The sequence below is a fragment of the Gavialis gangeticus genome, unplaced genomic scaffold (assembly GCF_001723915.1).
Source record: "Gavialis gangeticus isolate Ggan-Ray unplaced genomic scaffold, GavGan_comp1, whole genome shotgun sequence".
Lineage (NCBI taxonomy): Eukaryota > Metazoa > Chordata > Crocodylia > Gavialidae > Gavialis > Gavialis gangeticus.
Window position 1 is genome coordinate 71,902,055 of NW_017729033.1, and position 11,777 is coordinate 71,913,831.

The 11,777-nt window shown below is 41.8% G+C and overlaps 1 protein-coding gene across 1 annotated transcript in view; it reads left to right on the forward strand.

The window, feature by feature from the left end:
- KIT (KIT proto-oncogene receptor tyrosine kinase) overlaps positions 1–11,777 on the forward strand; it is a 132,340-nt gene that overhangs the window by 95,729 nt on the left and 24,834 nt on the right. Inside the window, exons 8-13 of the mRNA XM_019525864.1 lie at positions 3,595–3,709; positions 6,967–7,163; positions 9,621–9,727; positions 9,826–9,952; positions 10,501–10,605; positions 10,698–10,808. Coding sequence (XP_019381409.1) covers positions 3,595–3,709; positions 6,967–7,163; positions 9,621–9,727; positions 9,826–9,952; positions 10,501–10,605; positions 10,698–10,808 — 762 coding nt within the window. The remainder of the gene's footprint in view (positions 1–3,594; positions 3,710–6,966; positions 7,164–9,620; positions 9,728–9,825; positions 9,953–10,500; positions 10,606–10,697; positions 10,809–11,777) is intronic.

Sequence of the window (11,777 nt, forward strand, 5' to 3'; positions counted from 1 at the left end):
ACACTTCAGGAGGGATGTGGACAACATGGAGAGGGTCCAGAGGAGGGCCACTCGCATGATCGGGGGCAGCAGGGCAGGCCCTACGAGGAGAGGCTACGGGACCTGAACCTGTTCAGCCTCCACAAGAGAAGGCTGAGGGGGGATCTAGTGGCTTGTTACAAACTAGTCAGAGGGGACCAGCAGACATTGCGGGAATCCCTGTTCCCCCGAGCACTGCCAGGAGTGACTAGAAATAATGGTCACAAGCTGGCAGAGGGTAGATTCAGACTAGACATCAGGAGGTGCTACTTCACGGTCAGGGCGGCTAGGATCTGGAACCAACTTCCAAGAGAAGTGGTGCTGGCTCCTACCCTGGGGGTCTTTAAGAGGAGGCTAGACGAACACCTTGCTGGGGTTGTTTAACCCCAGTACTCTTTCCTGCCATGGGAGGGGGTCGGACTCAATGATCTGCTCAGGTCCCTTCCGAACCTACAAACTATGAAACTGAAAGGAAGTCCCCTTTCTGCTAATAATTATAAACAGTGACAGTAAAATATTACCTTTAGGTATTTATTTTCCTATGTTAATGAGGAAAATGAGATTTGTAATAAAAATTAATTAAATCAACCATGTTAATGTATAGACCATCAAGTTAAAATAGAACAATTTCTTTAAGTCTTTTTTTTTATGCTTGGAATCCAGAACAATAAGGGCCGAATAACAGTTAATAAACTTAATGAAATTAGAGATTTAAAGCATTTAATGACTGATTATTATTGGAAATAATAATATGTATACAGAACAATTTAATGAAACGTTAAATAATTAACATGTTATAGCCAAAGAAGTAAGCAACATATAGTCATTAAGAGCCTGCCAGATACTGAGGATAATTAGACATTGGAAGTCATAAAACCAACCATAGTACGTTATCTCTCAGACCACTTAAAGAGAATCTGGGTCTATACTTGTCAGAGCTGGCCCACGTTTCATCCTATTTACTCCACATTCATTTGAAACAAGATACAAATGATGAGAGAAGCAACCCTCTGCTACAGACCATGCCCCCACTCAGTATAAAATGAGCTGGAGCACAAATGGGAGTGTCTGTGTGGTAGCTTCACTATTCCACATGGCAGAATAGATGCAGCTCTCCACTACCTTAAAATGATACCCCTTCATTCCCATTAGATAGATGACCCTAGAACGAACTCCGTAGTGGGGAGAGAGGCTACCCCAGAAGAATGAAATTGCTTACAGAAAATTAAAATGGCCCCTTGTCTTTGGGTCCTTTAACCTGCCCTCACAAGGATTCTGTAAAGGAGAAACTGCTGTAACATCAGCAGATTTTAAGTTGTGTAGCTAAATGATGATTTTAAATGGAGACCTTTATTTTGATTTCACTTGTGCCACTTCATTGCTGTCAAGGTGTGGTGGCATTTGTCAAGATACCTTGCTGTGACTCCACAGTCTGAGCCATGGCCTGGACTTCTGCCACAGGCTGTCTCTAGTTGCTCCTGTTGCAAATAGTTACCTGGTTAATTAGGTTGGGGAGTCCAAAGAAGTTGGATATGATGCTTGCTCTGTGTGCTGGGCTGTAAGAATTGCCATATCTTGATTAGTGTCCTGGATGGCTTATGTGGACCTTTCACTTTTTTTGACTCCCTATAGTAGTGTAATCCAGATCACATTCCAGCTCACTGTCTCATTTTTCTCCCTTTCATGTTAGAGTACTGTTAGAGATTTTTCTGAACAGTAAACCTGCATGTTGATTTGATTTCCTCCATCCAGAGCCAGAAAGATCTAGGTTCAGGCCTCTCCCAGTGTGGTACTTTCCAGTATCTCATGTTTACTTTACTCATAAATTTAACCTGATGCTTTTAATTTCTCCAGTTCTTTTTAGCAATAATTAATGTTGGATGGTTATGCTGCCTACTTCGCACTTCGTATTTCAAAAGAAATGTGTACATCTGGGCCCCAGGCTAGCTACTTTTTCAAACATTCTGAATATGGCTTTTTTGCAATTGAATTTTAAAAAGAATACTTGCATCTCTTCCATGAACTTCCCTGTTGTCCAAGATGTGCACAACCAGAATGTCTACATTGAATGAGCAGTGTTGCCAATCTATCTTAGCACTTTGTTTGATGCTTTGTGTAAAACACTACAAGCAAATTTAGATGAAAGAAATTAAGTTTCTGTTATATGACTCGTTAGTTGGTGGTGCATGATTGAAGACATGCATATGTGTGATTGTCTCCAGTTCAGTCAACAAGTACATTATACAGTGGAAAATATTGGTACAAACAAGTTATAGTATGCAAATCTTAACTTGTGTAGATCAGTATCTTCATTAGAGTCAGCAGAGCTTGATAAATTTACAACACACTAGAATCTGATCCTATCTGTAAAAAGTAACACATTAGTAAAGATCTTTCCATTTTTTATCTGTAAATTGATCAGTGCCTTTAAAGATTAGATTGAATCTTTCATCAATCTCTATTTCAGATATTGGAGAGGAATGGTGATAAATAAGCCTTTTAATCCAGGTTCTCCATCAAATGAATCTTTATGAAGTGTTCCAGAAAAGTTTCTCAAAACTCTTTTATAGGCAGTCCCCCTTCCTAAACGACGCTAAGATCAATCTAAATTCAGTTTTATTGCTATGCTGTCCTTTAGTGCTTGCATAATCTTTAAACAAACAACAATAATGTTGTTGTTTCTTGATTTACTAAAACAGACTATAGCATCATAGGAAATAGAAAAAACTAACTAAAATGTTTGTTGATGTAACAAGTCAACTGTGGCTTGCATTTTAGAGTTTTTCTGTATTCCTTTAAAAATTAAGTTTGTCTCGTAAATTCAGAAGATTTTAAAAACAAGCTTTGTACACCTAAAAATCCCAATAATAAAGTATTTGTATATCGCTGTTTAACTGTTGTATGCCATTTATCCATTTAGCCAGTTGCCTTCAATATTTGCATTTAATTTTCTGAGTAACGCATTACAAGCTTCTTCCACTGTATTTGCTGTGATCTTGAGAACTTGCATGGAGGTTCAGTGTACAGTAAATCCCTACTTTTTGGTCATACAAATAAATACTGGTATATTTTGCTAAAGTTCCTTTCCTGGCTGTGATATTTTATACAGACAGATATAGTACAAGCATGGTTTGACAATTGCACTCAGAAAATCATGAAAAAGTAGTGTTCTCCCTGCATGCCAGTTAGGTGATCAGCAGAAAAACTGAAATTTCATTAGCGTTCAAAACACGGAAAGCATTTGTATGCGAATTTTTCTGCTTTTGCTGTGATTTTAAATTCGTGCAGAAACCAAGAACGTGACAAAGGTAAAAATACTGACGATCTAACCCAGAAAGCCAATATAAACTTTTAAGTTGAGTATATTTTCATAGGTTGTCAATGCTAGAGTGATATAATCAGTGAAATATGGTCATTCAGACCCTGATCCTGCAAACATTCATGTGCATAACTTTATATACATTAGTCCCATGGTAATTAAATGTAGAGTTTAGGTAAGATTAGGAATTAAAATGTAATGGGAATGCAGGTTATATATTGACCTGGAGCATAACAGTTCGCTTTGATTTCTTACAGCAAAACCAGAGATTCTTACTTCGGACAGACTCAGTAATGGTATGCTCCAGTGTGTAGCAGCTGGCTTTCCAGCCCCTACAGTAGAGTGGTATTTTTGTCCAGAAATTGAGCAGAGGTAAGTGAGAAGAAAATAACATAAATCTTACCTGGGACCCCTCACTTAATAGTCAGACGATAGGAAGCTGAAATAAGTTGGTTGAAAATGTAGTCAAATACAGGCAACCCCCGCTTAACACTGTTAATTGGTTCCGGAAAAACTAAGCGTTAAGTGGAACCATGCTAAGTGAAACCCATTTCCCCATAGAAATGAATGTAAATAGAGATAATTAGTTACCGTCACTTCTTGCTGCAGCTTCCTTGGTTTTTCAGGTAGATATCATTGGTTTGGTTGCGGTGCTTACTCATTGGAGGATATTCAGTGTATATTACAGAGTAGACCAGTGCTAAGGACCCTTTCTGGCTGTGGGCCAGAATGATGCATTTTGGGTCAGAGGCAGGTGCTAAGAGCTGCCTGCCTCTGATGCATCTCTCTGCAGTGGCACAAGGAAAGTGCCCGCACTTGAACACCCTGACTCTGAATACCCCCAAAGCCCCATGGACTGTACATTGCCAATCCCTGGAGTACACAGCAAGGGCCAGTATAACTCTGCTGTTAGCTCACGAGCTTTGAAGGCACTGTAGCTATTTACACCAAACAGAATTTGTCCTTCGCTGTGAAACTTCGCAGAATGGCAACCTCAGAATAGCTGCTGGATATGGCTATTAAATGTTGTATTTATTATATAATAACACAATTGTCCAGGACACAGGATAATTGGATTTCCATGTATACACAGCATGTTACATGGTAAATGTGGCTGAAGTCATTATGAAAAAAAATTGACTTCTAAAGTAATTACCATGTTTTTTCTAAGGTGACTATGAAGTTACAATTTAGCTACAGTAGCTGTGAAGCACTTTTTAACATGTCCCTCACTTCTTCCTCTGCCACAGATGTAATACTAGCAAGGCACGTATTTCCTAAACAAATTATTTTTCTTAAGCCTCAGAAGTCTTTGGCGCAGATCCTGTTCCACCTCTGAGTGGAATCTTTCTCTTGGTTGTGATCTTCTTTCACACAGCACAGGAGCCACAAAGGTGTTAAGGTGCCTAGGTTTCTTATGCTACTTCCATTTTTTCCTGGAAAGATCCCTAAATAACTATAGATTTGGATTACTGAGCATGCTTGAATGGATTGCTGAGATCTAGAGTGACCATGTAGATGTCTATTCCCATCTCACCTTGGTTGTGATCCATTTCTATCTTGGAGCTGCATCTGTTCCTGATTCCTCAGAGAGAAAAACATGCAGAACAACTGAAACTCTGATTATGTTTGCAGTATAGTTGTAAAGCTCTGGCCATTTTTCCCTATTAACTTAGTGGTTAGAGTACTTGCCCAGGAAGCGGGAGAGACAGGTCTAGATCAACTTCCTCTGAGGGAATTTGCACTGCTTACAAGTGGTGTCAATCTGGAGTAGTGTAATAGCAGGTAATGACATTTTTCTCAATTATGCTTTTGTAAAGAAAACTGATTCTGGCCTAGTGGAGTTGCATCAGTGGCCTGTAGTATACAGGGTGATCTGAAAAAAGTAACAGCAAATTCTAGCTTTCCCACTCTATCCAGCTGTATAGGTGGCTGTATGGTGAGTGGGGTTTGAAGTGAAGTGTGGTATCAAGACAGATTTGACAGTGGAGAGAGTAAGCTTGTGTCCTATAAGACAGGGCTGGAGAATGCTGAATATTTAACAAAAATACGAGGTTTATTTTTTCTGTCTGAAAGGTCAAGGACCTTGAGGTTTGCATCTGCCAGTCCCCAAGGTTTTCTTTTCCTCTCTCCAAACACTGGTGTACATTCCTTCTGGTTAAGGAGTCTCTGTAAAGTATTCTAACAGGCCTTTTCTACATGAAGTACTGTAGTTGAGACTTATTATTTGAAGGCTTTCCAAATAGTATAGTAACAGGCATCTATTATAGCCCCACTAGAAGAGAGTTTCAAGCACATAGAGCACGATGGAAAGAATCCTATTCTCTGGTCCTAGTGCTGTTTGTGCATTTTTCCTAGTGGCTAATGCACATGCAGTATTGGATCCAGGGACAGTTCTCCCTCCCAGGGCAGTATTGCTCTTCCTGTACCACAGACTGGCTCCTTCCTGCTTGTTCTCCTTCTGGCCTCTTAGCTCTTACCCTCTTTGATGTTCAGTGTCCCCATTTCAGCACTGCCTTGTCAGTGAAGAAGTGCTGAAGGCACTATCGGAATGTGTGATATCTGGGTCTGAAGCCCCCTTAATAGAAGGTAGGTCTCCCACATCATGGGCTATTGCACTAATGATGGATACCACCATGTTTCAAACAGTTGTGGGTTGCATTTAATTTACCAACCACTGTTTCAGGAGCTGATCACAACGATTATGCATCTCCATAGCAAAATAGAATTACAGTGGAGTTTAAATTGAGTTAGAGGCCTCTGTGGTCATCCTGGATTGCATCCAAGCATGTACCATAGGACAGGCTTAGCCACATATGGTAAAAATGGAAATCCACAAGGAATTTAAAGATCTTAGCAGGATTCAGGCTGTTGTACAGGATGAAGTAGAATTTCTTTTGGTGACTCAGATGCCTGAAAACTGCGTAAGTGCCAATCAGACATAGTAGTAAAATAGAATTTGGATGCATCGACACATGCTTTTACACGCGCCTAAACTTTAATGCTCATTTGCCTAATGTACATTAATATAATTTAGGCACATGTCTACATGTGCACATGCTAAGGAGCATTAACATGGTGTGTGGATCGACTTGGGACTAAAGTTAGTCCCAAATCAGTCAACTTACACAGCATTAATGTGCCTTAGCGTGTCTACAGGTATGTTCAGGCACTTTAGTTGTTCATGCCTAAATTTGATACCTGCTTTTGCAGGTATCAAATTTAGGTGCCAGTAGCCTAAAATTGCCATTTTTAAGGCTCATTAAAGGCACGCATGTGTAGACCCATACCTTTAATGCGCCTTAAAAATGGCTAATGTGCCTTTAAATTTGCACGAATAGACACACCCTTTGTTCTTAGACACCTAGAGGTGGAATAGGATCTAGGTCATGTTTTTTCCTTCTCTGTGGTACCACTGTTACTCCTAAAATAAGCTTACTTGCTTCATACAGTAGGAGAAGTATAAAGAGCAAAATCCTCAGCTCAATTCTTCTGTGGAGTTGTATCAGCTTATGTTACCTGAAGATCTGGTTGTAAATATTTAACTGTACCATAGAAGGAAGTTTAGATAATGAGGACTTCACTCCAAATATCCATAAGAAAGTAATTGCCAACATTGTTCCTAGCAGGTGTTTTGATTCACCAGCTATAACTTCATTTGATGTGAAGATCAGTTCTAAAAACTCATCGAGCCCATCATTTGGTTGGGTAGTAGTTGAAAGTACCATAGATGTCAGCTCATTCAAAAACAATGGCACTGTATCATGCAAGGCTTCCAATGATGTTGCAAGGAGTTCTGCAAACTATTTCAACTTTGCAATCAAAGGTAATGACTGAAGTGAATTTTAAAATTGCATAAAATGCTATTAAGATGATGGGATGGTTCAGCTCTTTTCATCACAACAGTTATTATAGGACCCATATATGAAATGCATTGCCTGTGTATTTCAAGCTTTTCTACCATAATAATTTTTCTGGTATAGAGGCTGAGTATATGATAATACAGGCCAATTGCCTGCCATGAATGACAGATTTCAAAGAAGCATTTACATGGCCGGCCCCAAAGGGTGGCCCTGCCCCTGCCCGTTCACTGCCGAGCCACAGCCCCCCCAGCTGTGCTGCTGCCTCTCACTCCCAACCCACTGATCCCAGCCCTGCCAGTGCCCCCCTCACTTACCAAACTTCAGTACCCTGCCATCTGGGGCCCTGATGGCACCCTCACTCCCGAACCACAGTCCCCCACCCCTTATCCCTGCTGGTGCCCCTGACTTGTGCCCCTGACTTGTGAGCACCCCCAACTCACAGCCCCCCATCCCCGCAGCTGCACCTCATTCCCAACCCACTGACCCCAGCTCTGCCAGTGCCCCTCACTCATCAAACTGCAATACCCTGCCCCCCTGGGCCTTGATGGTGCCCCTCACTCCTGACCCACAGCCCCTTGGCGCTGCCAGTGACCCACATTGCCAGCCCACAAGCCCCAGCTCCCATTCCTCTCACTGCTGACCTGCAGCCCCCCAGCCCTACCAGAGGGACCCCAGCTGTCCCCATCCTGCCCAGGCAGGAGTGCAGCAGCTCCAAATCACACAGGCAACAGCGGAGCGTGTCCGGCCCCAGCATGGACTAGAGGGAAGAGGAGGGGAGGTTTGTGGACCACAGCCCCTTCCCCCTCCTTTCTGCCCTCCCCGGGCAGCAGGTCCTGGCCGCTCGGCCCCTCCAAGCACAAGCACCAGCACCAGCGCCTGTGCTGCCGCTTGGCCACAGAGCTCCTTGCTGTCCCCTGCCCCTTTCCCCCACTGGAGAACAGGCAACCCTCCCATCCCTCCTGCTTGTCTCAACTGCAGCCCCCATTCCCCCTGTGCTGGCCAAATGTCTGGGGGGTTTTTTCCTGTGCTTCGGGGGTGGGAGGGGAGAGACGATTGGAGTCAGCAGGGAGCACCGTATGGGTCTGCGTGCCTCTGCAGTTGCAGGCAGGTCCATATGTGCTCCCCGCTGCCTGCAATCACTCTCTCCCTACTCCCACCCCTGGAGCAAAGGGATATCCTGGAGAACCTGCCCAGACAGTGATCAGAGGGCTTAAAAAGAGTTGGGACACGTCCGGGGAAACCCAGACATATAGTTACCCTATCTTGGTGGTGCATGTACACTTGAGCAAAAGCATTACGGACAGACAGACAGATTAAGCCCTTTATTATATTAGATAGTAAACTACATTTTCTGCCTATAAAAAGATTAATAGTAATTCTTAAATGCTTGACTCTTTATTATAACCTTTCAGAAGTTTAAAACTGGGGTCTGTTAGCTAACAACATTTATTCTAATATAGAGACAGTGTTGTCTAATGAATAGCATCCCAGCTTGAAAACTTGGCTTCTGTTTCTGGATCTGTCACTGACTTGCTGCATAATGTTGTACAGACTACTTCACCTTGCTTGTCCATTTGCGGCCTTTCCAGTCTGTTCAGGACACAAGCTCTGTCTGGGAGGGGCTGACATCTATTATATATTTGGATGGTGCCTAGCATACTGGGGCCCTGACTTGGAACCTTTAGGTGCTACTATAATAAAAATATTGAAGAAAAATAATATTCCGTAAATACACTGGTTAGAAAGTGCCACTGACCCTGGGCTTCCATAGTAGCACAGGAGAAACTGTGGTTTTGTAAAAGCAGAAATAGCAAAAGATGTAACATTTACAGCATACATATATTCTTGATTGATTTATTTTTTGCAAAAAACAAATGCTTTGCTGTTACTTTGCTTGCAGCACACGTGTTGTAGAGAGCATATCGGCCACTGGATAAATTAAGAAACCAATATTCTTATGAAAACGTTGCATTACAAGCTTTGCCTTGAAACAAATTTGATTCAGATCCTATTTTTAAAACTACACATAACAGGAAGAACCTCAGTGGCCTACAGTAGAACTTTTTGCTGCTATGTAGGAACCCTGAGTTTAATTGATTCTGATTTAATCTTTCCTAAATGAAAAGGACTAAAAATGGTAAAGAAACAAATGACTCATATTCAAGGAAAAAAAATACCTCAAGGTTGCTCTACAGTAGCACCTCATGCCACCAGCAACAACCAGTGGTTTTTCAGACCTCTGGCCATTCAGAGTGGTGGTGGTTTTGATACTCTACCTCCAGAAGAAAGGGGATGCATAAATCCTGTGGGCTTGAGTACAATGAATATTCCCAAGGGAATAAAATTTGACATTTGATTAACCTTTAAATGTTGGATTTCTTGCTCAGTGTTTAAACTGAATGTCCTTTGTCTTTTTCTAGAACAAACCAATACACATACCCTTTTTACTCCTTTACTGATAGGGTTTGGAGTAGCAGCAGGACTGATGTGCATCATAGTAGTGATTCTCGTGTACAAGTATCTCCAGGTAAAATCAGATGTGTACACTCATTTTACCGGATCATTTTGTGAGAGGTTTTGTGATGAGATGGCAATTCTTTTTCTTCCTTCTTCCCCTTCCCCCAGAAACCCAAATATGAAGTTCAGTGGAAAGTTGTGGAAGAAATAAATGGAAACAACTATGTTTATATAGACCCAACACAGCTTCCTTATGACCACAAGTGGGAATTTCCTAGAAATCGACTGAGTTTTGGTTAGTTCAAATTTATTTTCCTGAGTGAGTGTTTAATATGAATTTTTCAAACACTGTAAAATGAGAACATGTCAAGCATGGCGACTGCCGTCAATAAAACGTAAATAGTTAACTGTAGAAGAATAGCCATGTCTACGCAGTAAAATTGCTGTACCCAACAGCAGCCCCGCTCAGTCATCTTGTGTTGTTCTGGCAGGTTGCTTTTTACACCAGAAGTAGTGTAGCTGTTTGTCTGCATCCTGCCTACAGAGCTGGTGCCTGGACTTGGCTATATTTTTTCTGGCTTAGGAGGCAACCCACCAGGAGCAGTACATCCGATTTGAGGGCATCCCTACCAGGCTCAGCAAGTTTGTTGTGCTGGCATGACCAATGATTGCTAACTTCACGTGCAATTTGAAGAAATTATTTCTTGCCTTCAAGTAGTTCTTGTTAACAAAGTAGTCTTAAGTGGATTCAATTATCTAGCACTGTGGGGGTTTTAAAACATAAAGAGAACCATGAAAAACTTTTCAAGATTGTAATAAACTGTTTTGTCTGGCATTAATTAGGTAAAACTCTTGGTGCTGGAGCTTTTGGAAAAGTTGTTGAGGCTACTGCATATGGCCTGTTTAAATCTGATGCTGCAATGACAGTAGCAGTAAAAATGCTCAAGCGTAAGTTTTTGCTATGTACTTAGTGTTTTTTTTCTAACTTCTCTTAGATGTTTAGATGCTTAATTTGCTGAACAACATGTTTCTCATTTCAGCAAGTGCCCATTTAACGGAAAGAGAAGCCTTAATGTCTGAATTGAAAGTTCTGAGTTACCTTGGTAACCACATTAATATCGTGAATCTTCTTGGAGCTTGCACTATTGGAGGTAGAGTTAGCAACCAAATTATTGATGTTTTAAAACTTCCGTATTGTCAGAAGAAGAGACCTGGTGACTCCTTAGTGGTGTTAAGTACCAGGACTAGGACGCTGAAATCAGATTCCTGCTCAGCAGTAACTTTTAAATGTCTCTTCTGAGATTTCTATTCCTGATTTTAGTCCATGTTTAAAAAATGGTAACTGTTCATAGAAATAAAGGTTGTTTTTTTGTTGACATGGCCTGCTGCTTTCATGAACATCATTGAATTAGTACATATAATATTTTCTTCATAACAAACCTTTTCCTCACAAAAAAATAAGACAGACGTTAAAATTGGTTATTCATTAGTACCTATGATAGAATTGGGACAGGTAGCTACTACATTTCTGAAATAATCTATTGAAACTTCAAAAAAAATTGTCAATGAAATGCTGAAGTTACAAGCCCTAAACACATATCAGACAAAGTTGTGGAAAAGGAAAAATCCTTAAGCAAGCAAATTGTCTACATTGCACACCCTGAACATTTTCACCATATTTACTTGAATCCAAGACAAGTTTCTTTTCCCCCTTTCAACATGGAGTGGCAGCAGAGCCCCTTGTCTTGAATTCAGGGTAGCAGGAGCAGGAGGCTGCTGTGATTCTGGCTCTGGCCTTAACCCCATATCAGGGCCATAGTCAGTGCTGCAGCAGCCACCTGCCCTCCATCTGCTCCCCATAGCTTCTCTCCCCTCTCTCCTCCCCCCTTCCCTGCTGCTTAGTGTTGGGCCAGCCCTGGCTCCATTCCCTCCTGGAAATGCATCAAGTACATGGAACAGGTTGTGGAAGAGGCTGTGTGGGGCAGCAGGAGCTGCGGTTGGCAGAGGTTGTGGGGAGCAGGTGGGGGGAAGAGACTACAAGGGGCAAGTGGCAGGGGCACAGGCATCGTGGGAAGGGGGACACTGCAAGGAAGGAAAAGGGTCAAGTAGGCTGCCTGCCC